At 39.8% G+C, this 23,913-nt stretch overlaps 2 protein-coding genes across 2 annotated transcripts in view; one reads left to right on the forward strand and one right to left on the reverse strand.

The window, feature by feature from the left end:
* pde6a (phosphodiesterase 6A, cGMP-specific, rod, alpha) overlaps positions 1–11,050 on the reverse strand; it is a 36,193-nt gene extending 25,143 nt beyond the window's left edge. Inside the window, exons 1-5 of the mRNA XM_061049136.1 lie at positions 10,929–11,050; positions 7,220–7,571; positions 6,567–6,708; positions 1,922–2,074; positions 326–432 (exon numbers count right to left, since the gene is read on the reverse strand). Coding sequence (XP_060905119.1) covers positions 326–432; positions 1,922–2,074; positions 6,567–6,708; positions 7,220–7,548 — 731 coding nt within the window. The 5' untranslated portion in view covers positions 7,549–7,571; positions 10,929–11,050. The remainder of the gene's footprint in view (positions 1–325; positions 433–1,921; positions 2,075–6,566; positions 6,709–7,219; positions 7,572–10,928) is intronic.
* Positions 11,051–13,394: 2,344 nt separating this feature from the next.
* Positions 13,395–23,302, forward strand: slc26a2 (solute carrier family 26 member 2). The gene is made up of 5 exons (XM_061048560.1): positions 13,395–13,546; positions 14,729–15,354; positions 16,185–16,475; positions 17,465–17,913; positions 18,404–23,302. Exons 2-5 carry the CDS (start codon positions 14,743–14,745, stop codon positions 19,191–19,193), a joined length of 2,142 nt encoding a protein of 713 aa, XP_060904543.1. The 5' UTR covers positions 13,395–13,546; positions 14,729–14,742; the 3' UTR covers positions 19,194–23,302.
* Positions 23,303–23,913: the final 611 nt, after the last annotated feature.

Genomic DNA, 23,913 nt, shown 5'->3' on the forward strand with positions numbered 1-23,913 from the left:
GTTGAGAGTATCTTGCTTCATTATAATTAGTTACATTTTGTCCTTTAAGAGTCTGCTTGTCAAATACATCTGGCTTATTGCCTGACTCTCTTTCCATCTCTATTTCTGTCTTCCTTTCTGCCATATATTGACGTCATCAAGAGCTTAAAAGTGGATCCATGAACCTTTTTTTTGCTTTTCCAAACCGACTCTTAAGAGGCATCAGATCTGAGAGTTAGAAAGGTTAGATGGAGAACACAGAGCCCAACATTACACTCAAATGTAATCTTAAAAAAGAAACAAGGCTTATTTAGATATGAAAGGAAAAAAGTTGATGAAGTTGTGCATGCTCTGCAGCCTCACCTGTCCCCTCCTGGTCTCACAGTTGTGCAGGTAGCTCAGGTGGAAAACTCTCAAGAGCAGGTTAGCAAAGTTGAGATACTTGTTCAGGGTCTGAAAGAAGACAGCACACCCTCTCAGCTGCTTAATGTGATGGATGTGGTTATGCTTCTTTTTTGGTGTTGCAAAGGCCTAACAATAAGCGTCATAGTATTCAATATAACTTTGACCTTTTTGTGCCATCCGTCAGAGCAGGTGAAACCTTTCACAGGGTAGATATCCTATTTTCAATCCAAATGACTATTGGATTCCCTCTGTATGCCAGATTCAAAGACCTCAAACTTTTGGCTCGGCAATGTCAAGTGATTAATGCAATGTGAGGTAAGTGCAAACTTTGATTTAGAAAATCATTTCACAGCTTTCACATCTGACTGGCTTCACATTTTTTATTATTTTGGCAGTAATTCTTCAGCTTATCATTTCCTTGTGACTCTCTCATTGTGGTGGCCAATTCTCTGCACACACTGGAAATCTCTCACTCCAAATTCTCTCTGATAGGTTTCTCTTGGCCCGAAAAATGTTCGCCTTCCGGCTTCAACAAAGTGTAAGTTTTGTTTTGGGAGGCTTAAGATTGGGGTTGCAATGTATCAGTTGAGTATAGGCAACTTGTACAACAGCTGCTAAGGCAGGACAGAGAATTGGGAAGGCTGAGACACAAACACAAATAAAAGACAAACTTAGAGAGTTAACTATCCATTGTTGTTTCAGTTGGATGGAAAACTACAACATACTTAATGCTGTTCAGGAATTTCAGTCAACCTTACCTAGGCCTAAACTTTATGAAAATCAAGAAGGAGATTATGAATGCCTCTCATATTTCTATTTCTGGCTTCTACACAACACAGGAGGAGGACCAGTGCAAATAGTGTCACATGCAGCTTTTTGAAAAGCACTTTGAGAAACTGATCCTATCATTGTTACAAATATATCAAAATAGCCAGCTCCATTTTCTCTCAAATGTATTTTTTATCAGTAAAGATTCATTAAATTCGTTCCATATTTGGATGAAACCAATATAACTCAAAGTTCATGTGGATGACATTGCATGAATCTGTTCTGAATGACCACGATCATTAGTCAAGAACAGCCTTATTTTCCCAGACAGTCGGCAGAATCCGGCATACTGTCCATGTCAGTACTCCATGCATGCATATCTTGAACTTAACCTTTTGAAGCTGAAAAATAATGTAAAAACTTTGACAAAGTTTTGCAAGTAGTGACAAAAATTTGACATCAAACAAAAGTATATTTATCATGGTTGTATGTGTCTTTTATGCAACAGCTCACAAATGATTATTGTAAAGATTTGTCTGGATATCTGTCCTGAACCAGGGAGCCCACTTCCTCCAGAGAAAGTTCAGGGAAGTTTCCAATGCATGATAAAAGTCAGTGAATTGATAACATATTCAATCTGAAGTGGGACATAAATTGGTTGTGCACTTTGAAACAAGTCTTGAAAAGTGATCTACACAGCTGTCAAATTTGATCCTGAAATAAAGAGTGCTTTGGGTGGACTTCCAGGATAGGGTGCAACAGTTGTTACCTCTTCATCCTTGGCAGTGAAGTGCGGCCCGTCCAGCTTGTTGACGGCCATCATGACGGCTACCATGTCTTTACCGTTCATGATGGGGACAGCGAGGACGTTCTTGGTCTGATACTCAGTCAGCTCATCTACAAAGTCACTGTAATGAGGGCTCTATGAAGACAAAGAGAGAGGTAGAGTTTAGGACTGTATTTAATTGCCCACTCTTTGCCCTGCACCCTTCCAAACTTCTAGACTCAGGCTTTGATGAAAACTCCCCTCTACTTCTGTCTGTAAACGCTGCTAGCAAAGGCTCTCCATTATCCACAGACTGAAGGCCCCTTTCTGACTGCACTCCACCTACTGCTCCTCCTGTGCAGCAGGGGTCATCAATTGCGTTCCTCCGGGGGAGAAACCGAAGAAGAGCAGCTCATTAACTACAAAGGAGGAACGGAAGCCTGCAGAGAGCGACCCTCAGGGGAACAGAATTGGTGACAGATTTGGGTAAGGCAAGTTTGGACTCTTACTTTTCGGTTTGAAAGGAAAAGACATAGAAGTCAGGGTCAGGTAAGGAATCAATGAGTCGGTACAGTTTGAGAGAGAGAAGCATCATTTATACTGATATTCAGATTGAAAAGTGAAGTAAGTTATTGTTGGCTTGACCGATTTTTAGGAGCTTCTAAGTCGAACAATGATATTTCATCATATATTATTGTTCCTTACATGATTAATAAAATAAATAAACATTGATGATTGGGTTCTAGTACTTTAACTTTGTTGATGTGCTACGCAGGATATAAAATATAAAGTTTTTCAGTGAACAAACTATAAAGGGGGAAACAGGTTGAAAATATATCCCAGGCATAGCTATGGCTTCATACTCTGAAATCCAAGAGCACAGGACAAGGAAAATATTGCCACACTATTATTATTTTATTTTTTTTACTAACTCTATGTTGTCAATCTGTATCAGTGTCAATCTGTATCAGTGTCCTGCATCCCTACATTATTTTCTTATAAATATTCCATATTATACACAGCTGTGTTAAATGCCCGTATCTGATTGGCCAATTACACATAGCAATAATCTGCTATCCCTTGAGAGCATGCCTTTGTGAAGAAAAACAAACTGTTACTATGAAGAGCAGTCGGTTGCTAGGGAAACAGCTTTCATCAACCTCCCAAGGACTAGCTGTAATCATATCAATCAGCAGAAAGAAGTCCGGTTAATTAGATGTCACAAAGGAACCCTTTGTCATGTCTCACCCTAAAGAAGTTCCATTCCTCTTTACATTACCCATTTATCATTAATCATATTACAGAATGACCTGAATATATACAGTATAGTTTTTTAACTCTTGAATTGCTTTGCTCCAACAACTACAGTTTGCTTGGCGAAATGACTGACGAGCAGCATGCCAAAGTTTTCACAATCTTCCTGATGATGCCTCTAATCTGGTTGCCTGTATCCTCATTTGTCTCTTCAAAGGATCAGTTTTCACATTGCATGCTTAACAGTCTTAATTTCCTCCTACCTGTTGGTATATCTGATTGTTTTTTTGCCATATGGAGGAGACAGGAGAAACAGTTATGTAGCACAAAGTCAATGTTTCTCCTGCGTGGGCGGGACTTAATTGCAATGTGTCTCAATGAGCTAATGGGCAAGAGCAATCAGGCTTTAAAATGCTTTTACTGCGTTATCTTCTCCTTTACCAACCTCACGCTCACCCAGAGGAGGAAAAACTCCACAAAATTAAACATGTGCATCATTAAAGTTTCATTTTTCAGCCTCAGAAACCTTAAAAAAAAAACAGCTGCTGCATGCAAAGCAAAGACATCTCAGCAGAAAATGAACCCTCTTAAATCATGGAGCTGCAGAATACAGAGCGTCAGAGGTTTAATGCCTTTGCAGTAGAGTAGGCTGCAGCATGTTCCTCTGAAGTATGAGGCTGCCCTGTGTCAGTCTTCATTATTATTTTGAATTTATGCACCAGTTTGAGCAACAGTAATGAGATTTGAGCAGTCGTCATCACCACAAGCTAAGTTAGTTAATCCTCCTTTGTGTTTTTGGAGTCTTGAGTTGTATTAGTCTGTCAGCCTGCAGCAGAGGCAGGAAATGAAGGAAGAAAATCAGTCAGAGAGAGGCGAGGCTGATCCAGGATCTGCACAGCACAGTAGCCGATTCAACCGTTGCCTTACGCAGCTTACAAATAACCCCGTTTTCTAAGATCTGGCCAGTTTGACAGCTTGTTATTGGGCGACCTTTGTCCCCCTAAAGCCCAGAGAAGTTTTTTATCCTGCTTGTTATCCTCAGCTGAAGCTTTGCTTTGACCTTTACTCAGCAGCTCTAAACTTTAGCAGACTACACTTTAGAAGCATTATCCAAGCACAAATTGTGTTTTCATATGGAAAAAAAACAGACATTACATTTTCAGGTAAACTATTCATGTATGAAGTTTTATAGGAGGGAAAGAAATAGGGAAGATATTAATTCCCTTTTAATCAATGTAAATACGGTTAAGTGCTTCCCAGAATTGCATGGAATTAAACTTGTAGATGCATTGTAAGTGCAAATAAAGAAGTTGATGTATCTAAATCAATTATTTCATATTAAATCAATAAGAAAATGTTAACTAAAATATTTAAATTTCCTCCCCGGCCAATTTAGCTTCTCGGTTTATGACACATTAAGTGGATCTCAGGGAGTTTCTGCTCCAATTGCAACAATAGAGTGTATCGGAGCAGATTAAAGGTGTGTTGCAGTGCTGAGTCTGTGAAAATGGCTCAGGGCCTGTGTGACCTCTGGGAGTAATCTGGGATCGCTCTAATTCAGGACAGATTAACCAGCTTCATCTGCAAACCTCCCCCACTGCACTGACCCTCTCCTCACACGCACACCCCTCCAGTCAGCACACCTCAAACAACGGGCCGAGTTATTGGTCTGTAAACGATGTGATAATTTCATTCATTTGAGAGAAGGCAGTGTAGGGAGAAGGGGCAGAAATGAGGCCTCGCCACATAATCCCAGTGAAACATAATCCCTATCCAGCTACAAGAATCCTGACTGATTGAGCGGCCTGCTCTGGATTGGTCTGCGATGGAAGCAGAGCGCAGAGAGAGGCAGTGATTCCCAGTCTCTGCATTATTCTGAAAGGCCGCCCTCGGTGCATTAGCATCATAAAGCCAAGCAATTATATGGAAACATTAGCTCTTCCTTCGCTGCGACTGGGGAGGCTTGGAGTCTTTGATATCTTTCCAGTCGCCACATTTCCCATCGTGCTTTCATGTGTTTGTGCAGCGTGACGGACAGAGGGTTTTAAAACGGCACGATGATGTTTGTTCTCGCAGCGAAGGCGTAACCGGCCGGGCCTGGCAGCAGAACCGACAGTTAAAAAACACCAAATGGGAACAATCGACCCGGCTCTGTTCTGTTGGTAAATCAGCAGCCGGGGTTTCTAATCTACCATGAAAGGAAATGATTCAACTGATACAGAAGAGGCCTTGTAAATCCATCAGTGATGCCGAGTGGGCTGCTGCCTTATTAAGTGTAAATGTCACAGTAACAGTCTATGCAGCCTTGGGTAGGATGGAAGAACGGAGGCGGTGGGAGCAAAGGTAGTGAACTTGCAGTAGCATGACAAACTTGAAATGTTCATGGGAATGAGCCATTTTCAAATGTCAAAGGAATCAGCCTTAATGGGATTGAGCTGGCTTTGGTAGGAGGGAATTAGATGAAGGGATAGTGTGGCAGCAGGTCGCCATCTGGTGGTCACACAGGGATATAGTAACAGTAGATCTCTGGTTAAACAGAAACTCTGATCCACTGATCACATAGTTATATTAAGATTTCAATGTTGTTGTTTTTATAACAGGGGAGACTGTTACTTCCCAGGAGGGGATTTCTATTTGATATTTGTTTCTTCTGGCCATCTATACCTAATGGATATCACCACTTATCAGGCTTGGAATGATTTTGTAAAATTCAACAGGTGGAAATAACAAGACTGGGTGAAATGGTTAAATTCTCAAAGGGGAAACAAGATCGAATTTGGTGAGAATTGCACTGGATAAATGTACGTCTACTTGGAGTAAAGATATAGTCATATTGACAGTATGTAAAAACTTGTATTTTAAATTATTTATTTGACATTTGAGTTCTGATGTTGTTGTGAAACTGTTTTGTTAATATTTTACTTTTATTGAAGCTTGTTTTTACCTGCTGTATATGACTTTTGTTTATGTTTTAGGATTATCTTAAAACATCATGCAATGGGACGGCAGATGAAAACTAATCATGGGAATTTTTTTTTTTTAACGTGAATAAAGGAACATTTTGCCTTTAAAAAAAAAAATAATAATTAAATGTATGAGTAATTGAGAGGGGGAAGTCCCCTAGACTATCAAGAGAAGTGCTTGTTTGTCTGTCTGTTTCTTGTTTTTCAGATTTTTCATGTTGATTATAATGAGTCGGATGTGTTGTCTGCAAAAGGAAGTAAAAGCGTGAAATTCATTTTGAGGAAACTTTTGCCAAACTTCCCATTTAAGCGTTGATTAAATGTAGGTCAACACAGATTTAGAACATAGTTTAATGTATTAATGTGGTTATAATGCTTGTGCTATATCACTAGTAAACATTTAACAAACAGAAAACAAACTGAGTGAGTACCTCAGACACAACAGGAATGTTAACCATCTTCTTGGAGGTCGCCACATGGCCCACAATGCCCATATCCAACGGGTACACAATCTCACTGTCAGGGGCCACCAGGCAGTCATCAAAGGCTGCATCTTTGTGGACATTAAATAACCTGGAAGTAAAGATTCAACAGTTTAATTACAGTGTGATGTGTCATTTAAAGAGCCCATATTATGCCCATTTTGGGGTTTGTATATTTAATCTATGTACCTACTTTTGTACGTTCACAATAGCTAAAGTACGAAGTGACTGGAAACTTGTCAGGTTAACTAAATACATCCCCAGTCACCACTGGAGCTGCTCTGGTTGGCATGAAAGAGAGGAGCTGTGTTGACATGAAGAGTTTCAAAATAGACGGACAACTCCACAGACACTCCCTTTAGGATTTAATTTATCTGCCAAATGTGAGTGTTTGGAACTGTGTGAATGTGAAGTAGTGTGCCAGTAAAAAAAGAAAAAAATCTGTGTTCATTCATTATGGGTCCCTGAAGATTTCTCTTAAAACGATTTTTGTCCAAAATATTAAGTTTCATATGCTTTGCTCTCACAATGTACTTTCCTGAAATGTAAAGAAATATGCAAAGAACTACAAACTATATCTACTCTTTAAACTTGAAGGTGACCTGGTTGCCAGCTCAGCGACTCCGTTCCTCTGTCTGTACATGAAGAGGCTCATGCGGTCCGCCCTCATGATGAAGCTCAGGTGTCTCATGAGGTTGAAGACGGACTTCTCCATCTGCAGGTTGTCCTGGATGTCCCGCACCAGGTCGAAGAGGACCTCGCTCTCCTCCACCATTGTCAGGTCGTGGAACTTGCTGAAGTCGACCGCCGCCTTCCTGTTGTTGTCCAGCAGGTCTGAGATGACTTTGGGCCGGAAGTTGATGTCGTAGTACTGCTTTGCAAACTGCGGGTTGGCATCCAGGAACTGCTCTGCTGCCGCTGCATCCACCATGGCTGCTGCTGAAAGGAAACAATCTGAAAAGGATGGAAGCAATGTTTGGATAGGGATGGTTGGAAATGCAGGTTAAAAAATGAGAGGTCCTTTTTTTCGGTCCGTTGACTTTCGGAGAAGGAGAGAGGAGACTTTAATGTTAGAAAAATCTATGAAACTAAAGGTCTGACATGAAGTAAACACATCATGGAGATGATATGGGATACTGCGGTGTACACAGACTTGTGAATGGTGAACAGTACAGTAAATTAGCTGTACCAAAACAATGAGCTGAAAGACCCTAAGACGTTAAATGAAGCTGTAAATTATTCTCTGTGGGAGTTTTACTAATATAATCGTAGTATTTATATAGTTTTTTGACAGTATAAATGAATTAATTACTCTGTTTGTCTCTCTCCTGTTGCTCTCAGATGCTCTTTTCTTTTAAACCAACATTTAAAGATTGAAAGTTTAATTCAATTAAGACCTTTTTTCTTAGCATGTATAATATCTGTCATGGCTTCTTCATCACTTCTCTAATGAAATATGAGTACAGTAAAAGACTACAGAAGCAAATACAGGTAAAAGACTACAGAAGGTTTGCATTCTGTTGAATTGAAAAGCGTATTTCTTTGTATCTTAATCTTAACTGTTTGCTATAAAAAGTCAATGTTTATTCTTTTATTGCACAAAAATGTTGTGATACAAGCAAAATTACAGAATTTTAAGTATTCATGTAAAGCCGAAATTATTCTAAAGTCTAAAGATAAGTAAATTATCCCTTAAGTCAAATTACCTGGAGTTATAACAACAACAAATTAGAGATAGAAAGAAAATGTATTGATCCAGATGGAAATTCAAAGCATATACATTCATTCTAAAATTCTACAATTCACTTTTATCACGCTTTTATCCAAAGCGACATACATCAGAGAGTAAGTACAACACAAGCAAGGATCTAGAAAAAAGGGAACAATGTCAGTAAGAGCAAACGATCAGCTTTGAGTCCGATTGGACACACAGGTGCTGACAGGCATTGCACAGAGGCAAAGCACAACATTGAAGGCAGTTCTTGAGAGCTCTAATCAGTATAGAAACCATCTTATAAGTCGTTGTTTATCAAACAAAAACCATCGTCACAACCATCATCATCAATAATATCGAGACCATCATCATTAAGTTAGCAGGTATTCATGAAAGAGCTGGGTCTTTAGCTTTTTCTTAAGGTGCAGAGGGACTCTGCAGATCGAATGGAGTTTGGAAGTTCATTCCACCACCGGGGGGCGACAGGAGAAGGGACCCTGTAAGGTTGGATCAGACTTTCATTGGCAGAGCGTAGTGGGCGGGAGGGAGTGTACACCTGGATGAGAGAGTTAAAGTAAGGAGAAGACGTTTTTGTCGCTGTTTTGTAAGCGAGCAGCAGAGTTTCAAATTTGATGCGAGCAGTAACTGGGAGCCAGAGTAATGAGATGAATAGCGGAGTGATGTGCTCTTTTAGGAAGGTTGAAGACACGTCGTGCTGCTGCATTTTGTATCATCTGCAGGGGTTTGATAGTGTCTGTAGGAAGACCTGCCAGTAGAGAGTTGCAATAATCGATGCGTGATATCACAAGAGCCTGTACCAGGAGCTGTGTAGCATGTTCTGACAGGTAAGGTCTGATCTTCCTGATGTTGAAAAGGGCAAATCGACATGATCGGGCAATCGAGGCTACTTGAACCTTAAAAGTTAGCTGGTCATCAATCATGACACCCAGGTTCCGGGCAGACTTTGTGGGCATGAGTTTGGTTGTACCAAGCTGGATATTGATCTGTGGTTGCATAGAGGGACTGGCTGGGATGACAAGGAGCTCAGTCTTTGAAAGATTGAGTTGAAGGTGGCGTTCATTCATCCATTTAGCGATATCAGCAAGGTATAACGAGATTCTTGCAGAGACTGTAACAACGTCTGGTGGGAATGACAGGAAGAGCTGGGTATCGTCAGCATAGCAGTGATATGAGAAGCCATGAGAGCGGATTATTGAACCAAGTGAGCTTGTGTATATGGAGAAGAGAAGGGGACCAAGCACTGACCCTTGAGGTACCCCTGTGGATAAGCTGTGCGCTTTGGACACTTCTCCCTTCCACGACACTAAAGGATCGCCCAGAGAGGTAGGACACAAACCAGCAGAGGGCAGATCCTGAGATGCCAAGTTCAGAGAGCGTGGATAGGAGGATTTGATGGTTGTCTGTGTCAAAGGCAGCAGACAGGTCTAACAGTAATAGAACTGATGACTGACCCGCAGCTCTGGCAGCTCGTAGCGATTCTGTTACTGACAGTAGTGCAGTTTCAGTAGAGTGGCCCCGCTTAAAGCCTGACTGATTTGGGTCAAACAGATCGTTTCTGGACAGGAACTCAGAGACTTGCTTAAAGACTGTGCGCTCAAGTATTTTTGACAGAAAGGGCAGAAGAGAAACCAGAGACCTGTACTACCTGTCTGTAGTTTTCAACCTGGGCTGGGTTTAGTGTGGGTTTTTTGAGCAGAGGGGTGACCTGAGCTTGCTTGAATGCGGTGGGGAACACACCCGTTGACAGAGAGGAGTTGATGATATGCTTAAGTGCAGCATTAAGTGGAGAGGAAATGGTCTGCAGGAGGCTTGATGGTATTGGGTCCAGAGAACAGGTGGTGGGCCGAGAGTCTAGCACAAGCTTTGAGACTTCATCCTCAGTCAGAGAGGAGAATGAGTCGAGTGAGGCACTTTTGGTTGGTGCCTTTGGGCTGAGTTGGTCAGGCTCAGAAAACTGGTTACTGATGGTTGCAACCTTTTCAATAAAATACGAGGCAAACCTGTCTGGTGTGAACAGATCGGAGGGTGGAGGAGGAGGTGGTTGAAGCAGTGAGTTAAAAGCAGAAAACATTCTTGTATCTGTGGCATTGCATATCTTGTTCTGATAATATGTTGTCTTGGCCGTTTTCAGGCTGGAGGAGAATGAGACAAGTCTTTGCTTATAGTCATTGAGGTCAATACAAGACCTTCCTAGTTTTCAGATCAGAGCTTGTTCTGCTGGCAGTTTCGGATTCAGACTCTTTTAAGCTTGGATTTTCAGCTCGCAATCAACAGAGGGTGTGACACGCGTCAACTGCCTCTCCTGTTGATGCTCAGAGAATGAAACGTAAGAGCTCAGCCCAAACAAAGCCTGGCAACGACCCACTATCAATATCTACTCAAAGCAAGTTTCGATTCACCCACCTAGCTGACAAGACCTTCCTAGTTTTCAGATCAGAGCTTGTTCATAACATTTCTAACATTCATTATGAAGTATTTCCAGCACATGTTACTCTATATTACGCCCTGTCCAGGTCACACCTGTTTCAGACAGATCTAATACATTTTTACAAAATAAAACACACACACAGCCCTACCTGTTAAAGTCTGTGTATTGTCCGCAGCAAAGTGTTTAATCCCTCTGTCCTGCTAACCACCTCTGCAGGTGTCTGAGAAAAGAAAAGAGATTACAGAGATGGTTTTAAATGGTCATGTGTGAACATAAGCCTGCATCCTATTACAACACTGGGATTATGATACAGTCCATGGTGTAATGAGACAACCTGGGATTCATTTCTATGTCACTATATAAAACACAATAACTGTGTGTTTTCCTGTACGATGTCATGGAGATGAGTATTCAGAAAAATACATTTTCAACATGGATGTAGTTTTAGTTTTGGACTTCAGAGGACCAGAAATCTTAAATGCTATGGTAACTAGCAAGCTAAAATAAACTTGACAGAGAAAATTGTATCTATTTTTATTATCTGAAATATTAATAACACATACAATTTCCTAATTTTGATTAGATCTTTACTAGAAAACAATGGTTTAATGTCCACCCACTGAGCATCCCTGATAACATCGTATGAGTTTACATCAGGAGACATATGAGTGTCATTTCACCCTGAGTCTATCATTGAAGAATAAAATAGTCACTCACTGTCGCCTTAAAAACTGATGTCAAAGACGATTCTTCCTCTGCCAGTTAAAAAAAGATCCTAAAAGTATTCATCACACATCCTGTCATCAATAACATAGTTATATAATATAATTGAGTTAGACATCAGAACTTCAGGAGAAGGTAGCTGTGGATTTTTATTTATGAAGAGCTAAACTTAAATTCCCCCCAAAAAACAGACAACCCATAACTTCATCTAGCACTGGGTTGAAGAGGATGAAGAAAAAGAAGAAAGAGAAAAGAGGATAAGAACAAGAAAAAAAAAGAAAAGAAAAAGATGAAGGAAAAGAAGAAGACACACTTAATACATTAGTCTTCGAGGGGAAATTCTCCTTTTCACTCTGTTTTTGTTTGTTTTTGAACATGCTACACACTTATAGGCCAGGAATTTACACAGTCACAAACAGGATCATATGGCCATGCACAAATGTAGAGATGTCACAGCGAGGGGGCTTTACACAAGAGACCACCTGAGCAGTTGGGGATTGGTGCCTTGCTCAAAGGAACCTCTGTGCTCGGGAAGTGAGCTGGCAACTCTCCAGGAACCAGACCAAATTCATACTTATAGGTTCAGACCAGGACTTGAACTGGCGAAACCTCCAGTACACAGACCTAGCTACTGTACTGTGTTGTTAGAACTAAAATATATTGTTTCCTTAAGTTTAACATTAATAGAGGGCTTGAAAAATTAAAAAAAAAAAAAAAAAAAAAAATACAGTTTTATAGAATGAACATACTAAAGGTAAGTTAGCAGTGAAATAAAACAGGAAATATTTCATTCAAACATAGTCAGTTATTCTGCTTTTAATTTAAAGGTTATCTGCAGCGGAGAAGTGTCAGTAAAATGTCACAATTTTCAACATATGAGCCATATTGTATCATGAGCGGCCCGCCTCTGGTGATTAACTACAAACATCAGTCACCTTCACACCCTCTCTCTAGAATCTGAGACGAAAAATAACAAACAGCTCGAACAGAAGGAACACCACTGCTGATAAGAAAACAAACCCTCCCCCCCAAAAAATCTCCCCACTCCTCCCACTGTACAGCTGCTTTCACTTGTGTGATGTCAATCCATGACTGTTTGAAAACGAAGAGTTCCAATTGTAAACAGAGCGCTCACTGTTCCTGGATATGCTATGACCATCACGACATAGCCTCAGTTAGTCATTAGGTTAAAAATTAAGACAGGAGTGGTAGTAAAGCTTCAAATTGAGTATGTAGAGATTCAAACATTAAAGATACTTTACATTATCTCTGTTTTTCTCCATATGTATAGATTTTTAGGTTTTGATTTTTTTTTTAAAGTTGTGATAACTGGCATTCTGTTTTTGGGACACTTAAGGGTAGCTGTAAAGGACTATGTGTGTTTGTGAATATGTTTTCAAGGATGTAACAAGGATTAAACAGATTCAGTTATTTCTGAGGCAAGCTCCTTAATTAAAGAAAAGCCCTTGAAAGTTCCTTTGCAATAAATTCAGTATTTGTATTTCCTTTATGTAAATAATCTATTATGCAACCTTCTTTTTTTCCTACTGTACAATATTTCCTTTTTCATGAATATAAAATAACATTCAATACACCTTTAATTAAAATGGGCAAAGTTCAATGCAATTATCCAACCTAGTAATTTCTGTAAAAGTTAAAGATAGGCTACATTTAAAGGTATATCTTTAAATAATTATACTTCATAATTGTTGTATACGTTGTTATGTATCAATTGATTTCTCTTTTTTTTTTTTTAAATAAGCTATGACAATTCATTTCCCAAATTTGACATGAACATATCTTCATATATTTTCTTATTTTTCAAAAGCGGTGTCTTATTTTGCGATAAAGTGAGTCATCTTGCTTTACAGTGAATCTCTGTCTCCGAAAGTCTAGTGACGTACACCACACTTCCTATTGAACGTCATCACGCACGAAGCAACAGAGAGACGGGTGTAAAATGAATTTGAAGCGGAATGAAGCCTCGGCCGTCTGAACACCTCGCCGTCACCGTGAAGTAAAGTACGGCTTGTTCGAGCTCCGGTACGTTACTTTACATTTGTATAAAATTAACAGTTTCTCAATGGGGGAGTGAACTTTAACGCGAATTGTCTTTAACTTCTGTTGGCTCAAGTTTTTTTTTTTTTTTTTTTTAAAGTATCCACGTTGACAATTTGTTTACAATAGTGCTCATTCACAGGTCCGCTAATGCAACGTTGGCAGCTCCTGCACTGAGGAGTTACATCGGCAGCTGGCCAGAATCAGAGGGGCTCTTATGTGCATTTTGTGGCTCTTTTATGTCACCAAAGTGAAACAAAACTAGCTCAAACAGACTGTTAGTAACTACACTAATAGGATGTTTGTCACTTAAGGCTACTCAGCTTCCTATTATTAACTGTCTGCATTTAAGTAGCCCGTAGGCAGGACAAATAATCTCCTTAACAGCACTACACATCAGACTGTAAGGAAACAAAGCAAGCTGACAGTACTGAAATCCTGATAATGTTATAAATTGGAAGAGATGTAGTTGGTAAAAAGTGGCATGGTGGGGGCAATATAAGGGGGCTATATTTGACTTTTAAAGCAAACTTCCAGTAGACATGGTTTTGACTTATCAAAGATGAGACATCTGTGACATCTAACCCACTTAAGTTGAAAGCTTGTTTATTGTTTTGTTGTTGCATTAAATGATCAATGCTTTCTCCACCACTTTTGAAGGACCATTTCCCCATTAAAGTTAAGCCATTTTAATGTTGTTTAAACAGAAGCTAATCAGGTCTTTCTTAGAGGGTTTGTTATCTTATTAGGCCCAGTGTTAAACCTTGAACTTATATCACTCAAGTTGAGGTTTGTGAAAGGTCAAGTCAACAGTAAAAAAACACTTTTCTGTGCAAGGGGTCACTGAGCTAAAGTGTATGAATAAGGGGAAGTATCTTTATGCATGATGACGTAGCATAAAGAGTAGGCCATGTTTCTAGGCGTTTGATAAATTAGGCCCGAACCCATTGACCTGTAATTAGATAGCACCTCTCCTGACAAGTGTCATGTGGTTGTTACTGTAGTCAGGTGCAAAAGGTTCACAGATAAGCATGAGTTGTTTAAGTTTTATTGTTTAAGTTAATTTTATTTTGCCTGTAAAAAAAAAAAAAAAACATGTCATGATTTTAGATCAAGTTTGCATGACTACTTGAATCGCTGAGCTCTCCTTTTTGTAAATCATCACAGGTAAGAGCTCGATCATGACTCTCGGCGATGACTTCCGCGCAACAGCAGAAGACGGAGCCGAGAGCGGCCAGATGCAGCCTCTCATACTGGAACGAGTGGAGAAAGACACGGACAAAACCTGCAAGTCCAAAGTGTCGCGTCGGCTGAAGAAATTCTGCTCTTGCACACCAAAGAAAGCTAAATCCAAACTACTTGGCTTTGTGCCGATTCTGAAGTGGCTGCCTCACTACCAGCTCAGGGAATGGATTTTGGGAGATATCATGTCAGGTCTTATTGTAGGCATCCTATTGGTCCCGCAATCCATAGCGTACTCCCTGTTGGCCAGTCAGGATCCCATATACGGTCTCTACACGTCCTTTTTCGCCTCCATCATCTACACTCTCTTAGGCACTTCCAAACACATCTCAGTGGGGATCTTTGGGGTGCTCTGCCTGCTCGTAGGTCAGGTTGTTGATAGGGAGTTAGCTTTGGCAGGATACCTCACAGAACAAACTAGCATGAGTGGTAACGTCAGCGGGATCCTGCTGGGTGGTCAGGGGAACAGCAGCGTTGGGATGGAGTGTGACAGAAGCTGCTATGCAATCACAGTGGCCGCTACAGTCACCTTTACTGCTGGAGTTTACCAGGTAAGTGAACAGGGATGTGCAAATGAATGAAACGGACCAATGAAACGGACCACCACCGTGATTTAAGAAGAATTTTTTTAAGCTTGGCCCTACTTTTACATGCACATGTTGATGTAAATGACCAAAAGGTTGAAATGATTTGCTCCAGTAGATTCTTCTGCAGCTACAACAAGGCTAGAACCAATGCCATGTAATCCCCTGAGACAAATGCAACCTATTAAATTTTGTTCACTAAAAGTCCATGTTTTTGGCAGTGACAGGGTAAGGTTGTTATTCAAATCCTCTGACTAAATTACTGAAATGATCCCCTGAATAAGGACTAGACCTTTTTGCAATTGTAATATTATTCTTATAAATCAGAAACAACCGTTATCTCTTTCTGTGCAAAGCCTCCTGACTCTATTGAGAAAATAATACATTTTGCCCATACAGAACAAGAGTGTCCATGTTATCGCCACGTGGATTGGTCAGTTTTTATGTACTTTAAAGTGACTTTGGTATTCGTTAATGTTAAGTTTGGATCCACTCAAAAACACAAACAAACAAACTGATCAAGTCAGTGGTAGACCATAAACTCCTTTGTTTGGCAAGGTAAAAAATACTTTGTAAGGTTATCTTATTTTACTCTTAAAGAAAAAAATGTCTGAGTTAAGATCTTGTTGGACAACTCAGCTGCTGGTTGTGGCAATCTATTGGAGCAATTTCAAAATATTCCACTGAATGTCATTTTATTGTAAAAATGTCTAAACGATACAATATCTCTTTTGCAATATCTGCAGATATAAAGTATCCTGCCTTCAGTTTGACACCTGCTTGTCTCTTTTTCCCAGGTGCTCATGGGTATTTTACAGGTAGGCTTTGTCTCTGTCTATCTCTCAGACTCCCTTCTGAGCGGCTTCGCTACAGGAGCCTCCCTGACCATCCTCACTTCCCAGTTCAAGTACCTCCTGGGTCTAAAGATCCCCAGACCCCAGGGCTGGTTTACTCTGTTTAAGACCTGGTACAACATAATCATCAACCTGGGAAACACCAATATCTGTGATTTGGTGACAAGTCTGGTGTGTTTGCTGACACTGATACCTACCAAGGAGCTCAACGATCGCTTCAAATCCAAGCTAAAGGTAGAGAGACAGATTGTAGAACATTTTACTTCAACATTTAGTGCACTTTGTAGACAGTTTCCATTTTCTGTGCCTTGTATCACAAAATCTTGGGGTTAGGAAAAAATGTTTTATATGAATAAGAAAGGGGTAGAAACATCTTTAATTGCTTACTTATGTGATGGTATGGCCAATATTATGCTTTCACATTTAACCATCTGATATCAGATTAACCGACACCAGATATGCAGGTTGGAATATCCTCGGGTCCTCTGTTCTTACAAAACAAACCGACAGGCAACTTTGTCCTTGAAATATTATGTGTCCAAAGCTATTACCAGATAACTATTGACACTCGTGAAAAAAAATATTTTTCAAACAAATTATACATAAATAGATAAATTGTTATTAGATGATTGCTAGTTCTGGGATTGCACTGGATTGCCTGCTCAGACCTAATTCGTCAATACTGCTCCGACTACCAACGGAGACCACAATACTTCTGATACCAAAGAGTTTGTACTTCAACATCACATTCTGCAATGATTTACACTCACCTGTTCATAGAGATAAAGGGCAACTATACTTAAAGGTTCATTTTCACATTGCAGACTTAGTAGCTAGTAACCATAATAGATAGATAGATAGATAGATTTACTTTATTGATCCCAAACTTCGTAAATTTCCCAGTTTGGGATCAATAAAGTAAATCAATCTATCTGGCCCAAACCAGAGTCTTGAATTGCGGCATACCAAATTGTCCTACGATGTTGCCCTTCATCTGGGACATTTAAGATTGGAAAGTTAAGCTAAATCCAAGCCCGATTTGCCCTAAAAAAGTTGCCATAGACAGTATCCACTCTTACTTATGCAAAATGTTCTTCCCATCCAACCAAACTTTGCATCTGTTACCCCTCCTGGTTAGAATGCTAGAAAAGCAACATTCTCAAAAGCAATGTTCTCCGATTTAAACTAATCTAAAAACTGTCTTTTTCATTTTCCTTACCCAGGCTCCAATTCCCTTTGAACTCTTTGTTGTGATAATTGCAACACTGGCTTCTCATTTTGGTCACTTCAATGCTGATTATGGATCCGGAGTTGCTGGTGACATCCCGACAGGCTTCCTCCCTCCCAAAATGCCCATGTGGCGTCTGATCCCCAATGTGGCTGTGGACGCCTTCTCCATTGCCATCGTAGGGTTCGCCATCACCGTCTCACTGTCTGAGATGTTTGCCAAGAAGCATGGTTACACTGTTGATGCCAACCAGGAGATGTACGCCATTGGCTTCTGCAACATCCTGCCATCGTTCTTCCGCTGCTTTACCACCAGCGCTGCTCTGACAAAGACCCTGGTGAAGGAGTCAACGGGGTGCCAGACTCAGGTGTCTGGGCTGGTCACCTCCCTCGTCCTGCTGCTGGTGCTGCTGGTTATCGCCCCGCTCTTCTATTCCCTTCAAAAGTAAGTTTAACAAAACCATTTAGCACTTTAAGCTTCTTCTATAAACATTGTACTTTCAATCTTAACAACCTTCAATCTTAACTTTGGATATGTTACAGTTTAGACTTTAAAAAACAGTAAATTAACATACTTTAACAGGAGTGATAGAATAAGAAAATCCAGCTAAAAAAATCAAATAACTCATGTGCAGCAGTTGCACATTTAGTTATTATAGAGCAACTGACAGAAAGGAAACTGGTTAGGGCTGTCTAGCCTACATGACTTGTCCCAGCAGTTACACTTGACTGTAAGGTAACCTCTGGTGGCCACAACACACCCAGAACGCAACAAAGACTTGCCCTTTGGAAATAATTTACTGCCATGAGTGTGAAGTGAGGACTTGTTATCTCATGTTTATTAACAGTAGCTGTCACTCTTCATGGAGCTGATCTGATTAATTGCGTTTTTTCCATGAACTTTCTGATGCTAACATTTTCCTTTCCTTGCCCAGATGTGTGTTAGCTGTCATCATCGTGGTTAACCTCCGCGGAGCTTTACGAAAGTTCACGGACGTTCCCCGCATGTGGCGCATCAACCGCGTCGATACAGCAATCTGGTTGACCACCATGGCAACCTCTGCGCTGGTCAACACCGAGCTGGGTCTTCTCGTGGGGGTTTTGGTGTCAGCCTTCTGCGTCCTGGGCCGAACCCAGCAGGCCCAGGTCCTGGAACTCGGCTGTGCTTCAACCAGGGAGCATTACGAGGACCTGTCATCTTACCACGGCCTCCGAACACATCCTGGAGTGGCCGTTTTTAGATATGACGCTCCAATTTATTACGCAAACCAGACACTGTTCAAAAAATCTCTGTACAGGTGTGTCGGGCTTGATCCTGTGAAGGAGAAAAGCCGACGTATTAAGTTCAACAAGAAAAACAAACAGCTGGAAGAGGGCAAAGGAGTCCCAAACGTGAAGTCTGAGGAGAAGGAGGCGGCGGATAAAGAGGATAAGGCTGAAGATGGTGCGACTGTAACGTTGATGCTCAATAATAAGTCACACAGCTTACGCAGCCTGGTGATTGACTGCAGCTCCGTCTTGTTTTTAGACACAGCTGGAGTAAACGCTCTCAAAGAAGTCCGTAAAGATTATGGAGAACTTGGGATCAAAGTTGTGCTGGCTCAGTGTAACGCTGCAGTACTGGACGATCTGGAAAGAGGAGGATACTATGATGATAAAGGTCCTGATGGAGGGGAGAACAAAATCATATTCTTCACTATCGCAGATGCCGTCCACCATGACTAAAACCTTTCAGCTCCTAATTGGAGATTATGACAGCCAGTGCTGAGAAGACAATCTATCAAATACAATATGTTCACATGTATCTCAAACAATGCAGGGGATAAGAACAGGTTTGCCATTGTGCCTTGTAATGCTTCAGTGATTGCTGGAGTCCTGCACCGTCAATCATAATTGCAGTAGAAAACTATTTGCTTAATGTTACAGCATGCCAAATGCTAACTGTAAGTCTTCTATATAGAAATGTAACCAGAGTACACAATGTAGTGCCTATGCTAAAAGTGAAACCTCAAAAAAGGATAATTTTGTACTTCCTTTACGAAATTATACACTATATTATCCCCTTGGGGAAATTTTAAGCAACATCTCAATTTTTGCACATAAATACCAAAACTAGATAATTAACAATCCCCAGTCATAGTGAGAAAGGATATATAATATTTTTTTGGCACCAAGATGTCAAACGTTTCAATGGCAGCTGTCTAAATCCCAAACTACTGTAAGACACAATGATGTGTTACAATTATAGAGCTCTTGTATTCCACAAAAAGCATCATATTTCTCTCATGCAGCCTTTGCCTGTAAATCATACTGTGCATGGGCTAACTGTCATTACTTGGGTCAGAAAACAGCATGTCTGTTGTGTGTCAGTCAGGATATCTGCACAAAAAACGAAAAAAAGAAAAAAGGTTTTTCAAGGGGACTTCTGAACGACTGGAGAATTCACTGAAGTTTAAGATGAGGTCGTGGATTCAATTGAAAGAAGGTTATTCTTGAACAAAAGTCATGGATCTTAGTCCACATGCTGTTATTGAAGTGTTTACTTTGTAACAAACAGCCACATTGTGCCTGCACAGAAACTTATTCTTACCGTACCTCATAACGCTGTTATCCTTCATACCAATGATAATCCAGGCCGTGAGATTATTTTTCCCTGTGGGAAAGACCCGGTCATGTTTACAAAGCCATAAAACTGTTGAATGTTTAAAATATAGAATATAGACTTTAAAGAAATGTGAAAATACAATCAGAGAAACAAAGGTCGGAGTGCTGGAGATTATTCTAGAGAGCTCCACCAGCTCATGGTGGACCTTCCTCTTTTTACAATCATTTCATAGTTTTTGTTTTGTGTGTATCTTTAGTCATTTACTAAAGAACAAGTGTCATGTTCTTCATGTGGGAGATTACTATTTGGAACAAATGTCCTTAGCTGTTATTTTATAGCTGTGGTGTTTTTTATAAACTGGTACACATGAACCTTGTTTGTCACTTTGATGAAGTACTTTTATGAACTTTGTCCTCGATCCCCGTTTACTGAGGGAGGCAACTCACATAGCTTTAACCTATGTCATTTAGATTAGTACATATACAATTAACAATTGGTTCAAGTTTTTTTTTTTTTTTTTTTCACTATTGCGCAGTGAGTGCCATGTGAGTTAATCGGCAAAAAACGTGCTTGATTAGGTTTCATCTGTTTTAATGTTGAATTATTTCTGTCCCTATCTTTGTTGTTACGGCCTTAATGAACACAGGTCCTTTAAAGGTTCCTACAGATGGCAGATGCCTAATGTGCCTTAAGGTGTATCAATACAGCAAACAGGAGGGAACAAGACTGTTAGTTGAGTAAACATGTAAACAGCAGAGTTTTCAAATGAATAAGAACGGCTTTGCCCTTTTTAAGAAGAAGACAATTAAATATTGTCTGGACCTAAAACAGCACAAAATGTAAAAAAAAAGTTTTGTTGGTTTAAATAAAATAAAAAACTCCTTCTGAACAGCACCCTCAGCATGAAAGCAAAAAGGGGAAGGATTCTCTTTCCTCATATTTGGAACCGTCTTAGCTGAAGGAGGAGTTTTAGGAGGAGCAACTTCTTAACACCAGAAAAAAAAAAAACCTTAAGGTGTTCAGGAGCTTGATAAAATTGTTTTGCCCAAGACATCTGCAGGTCAAACACAGTCACAGGGGATTTCAGTATGGCCCTTTGACTTTTCAGAATTCAGAAAACGAAGACTATGAACCAAAGAGGAGAAAACATTCTGACATGGAGGTTGAACATTTTTCTCTCTCTTTCAAACATAAGGGAGAGTGAAATCGTGTTGGAAATTATATGAGCAGAGACTCAAATTATGTCATTATTAGCTATGTGGTTATGTTTATGTAAAGCACAAAGCAGTTACAAAGTATGCCTTTATTTTAAATAGCAGTGACATATTACACTACCTAATTGAATCAAAAGCTTTCAACTGTGATCGATTGTTTTAGTGTATTGTAGTTTGCTTTTTGTTCTATTAAACCGAAATGTAACTCAGCAAAGCCATACCCCCAAAAACATTGAAAATAACTACTTCATAAAGTGTTCCAATATTCAATTATCAAGTTATTAAAACAAAGGACATTGTAATATATACACACAAACACATATCTTTCCTGTAAAACACAACTTTAGCATTTTTTTAAATCATATATGCCAATTTTAAATATATATACGTCTTGTACTTAGAGGATGCTTTACTTAGGTTTCATCAGCGCTTCGATAAAATTAGAAAAATGAATATGTGCCTTAATAATCTGTCTGTTCCTTTTTGTATGGTGTGTCCAGTTATGTTGGACTGGATGGCTTTTGTCTATGTTGTGGTTCTATGGGTCAAAGATAATTAGAACCTGTTTTACTGAATGTATTTCTATAATTTATATTTGTTATTTAACTTGATTCAGATCTCCAAGCCAAAAAGCACCAGGTCTACTGAAGCATTTCACGTGTGCTACTGTACACATAGTGAATATGTTTGTTTGTCAATGACTGAATGCAGCTCTGTGTATAAGAACCAGGCAGACAATCAGATACGCTGCTGCAGGAATGTTGTTGTGCGTAACCGAGATGTACAGACTTGCAGTCTGATCTTTAGTTTCGACAGCGATTAAACCCCACCCTTTAAATAACCACCTCTACAATGAAAGTGAAAAAAGTGTTTGTACTGGAGCTCAGGGAAACAAACACATCCCATCCCACTTTGTAAAGTCAAAGTCCATGTCTTTTTTTTTTTTTTAATACGATCATCTCAGATTGTCATGTCTGGAGGCCATCAGAAATCGCCATATTGCTTTTAGATCATGTTATCACCAGCACTTGTAACAATAGATAAAGTTTAGTTTATATGCACCAAGCCATGTTTCAAACACTAATATGTGTCCCTAACCTGTCTTCAGACCCCCTTATTATGAGAAAAGTCCATCCACTTCGTCTTTTGCCTGCTCCACTTTTCAGAAATTTTCAGTAACACCTCCCCCAGGTGGGTGACACTCCCACAGCTGGGTGTTTGTTCAGCCTTCTCACCGTAAACAATAGGGCACGGTGCAAGAGAACCCAAGCCCTTTCAGAGAGGGGGCGTGGTCAGACACAGCTCATTTACATTTAAAGCTACAGACACAGAAACAGCCTGTTCTGAGCAGGGCTGAAATAGAGGGGTTTATAGACATATTCAAATACAGGAGGATCATATGTGACCTTTAAAATCAGAGTGAGTCGACTGTTCAGTTCCAAGTTAAGAGCCCCGTTTGATATGACTGACTAACTTCTGAAAACTTAAGGATTCAGAGGATAAAGAGCAGACATCTCTTCTGTTTTAATTCAAATGTTTTATTAGATCATAACCTCAAATTTTGAGGTTTCATTTGGTGTGACTTGTCTGTAAAACTTGACCATGCGACACAGAATAACTTATTTTGGGTTTGGGATTTATACGGTGTGATGTGTTTCATTGCTTGTGCTACAAAATGCTTTTATGTAGCTCCATAATACGAGGAGCCTATGAAAGTGAGTGATGGCTTTATGTCGCTGCAGGAGAAACTGTAAAAGTGCATTTTATTACACTGAACAGAGCCTGTAGTTCAACATGCACTTCCATTAACATTCAGAAGATGTGTGTTTACATTTTCACTTCAGGATTTCAGTCACTTTTCTTAAGACATTTATTGTACTTAATGTACAATGTCGGTTTAAACAGTTATATTCTGAGCTGTCTGCAGAACACTGATGCAAGGTTACATGAATGATTCATTTTCTCACAAACAGCCTTTGTCCAATTTCCTTATGTGAAATAAAGTCATTTTCCCACAATTCAATGCAATACTTGTACTTATTTATGGCATGCCAGTAATAGAGGGAACACAGTTTTACAGGTATGGATCCAATGCTTTTGTAAATGGATTCTATTGAGATTGCATCAGTCTCTTTTCTGCCTGTAGGATTGTCTTTTCAAACAATTCTGTACTCCGCAAACAAAAGTTCTGACTCGAGTAATTACTCACTCTTGACTCTTCTTGTGTGATGCAGCGGCTATTTGTCTAAGCGCTCTTTGTCTTTTCAATTGAACTTTAAATCACCTGTAACATGACGTTTGTTTACCAAGAACTACAAACAGACTTGATACCTTCTCTCTTACCACATCCTCACTTCTGTCCTGGAACATTTTTGGAAATCCTGCAGCTCTCTTCCTTTCTTTCAGGCCTTCCTAACACATCCGTCATTTATGCATAAATGTAAAGTGGAATGCGTGCCCAATAACAAATAAACTAGAGATGGGACCAATCTGAAATAATATCGGTATCGGGGCCGATATTTAATGAATTTACCTATCGGATTGACAACGCCGATCAACGTCAGAGATCAAGAAAGATCGTTGGGCACTTTATGATCAAAAGTACAATTGTAACACTTTACTTTAA

This window comes from Labrus mixtus, chromosome 10, assembly GCF_963584025.1.
Source record: "Labrus mixtus chromosome 10, fLabMix1.1, whole genome shotgun sequence".
Classification (NCBI taxonomy): Eukaryota; Metazoa; Chordata; class Actinopteri; order Labriformes; family Labridae; genus Labrus; species Labrus mixtus.

Excerpts from the sequence above, each read along its gene's own strand:
- slc26a2 (XM_061048560.1), top strand. The coding sequence starts at position 14,743 with ATGACTCTCGGCGATGACTTCCGCGCAACAGCAGAAGACGGAGCCGAG. Across the intron at positions 16,476-17,464 it reads GCTTCAAATCCAAGCTAAAG|GCTCCAATTCCCTTTGAACT; the intron begins GTAGAGAGACAG and ends TTCCTTACCCAG. Across the intron at positions 17,914-18,403 it reads CTCTTCTATTCCCTTCAAAA|ATGTGTGTTAGCTGTCATCA; the intron begins GTAAGTTTAACA and ends TTCCTTGCCCAG.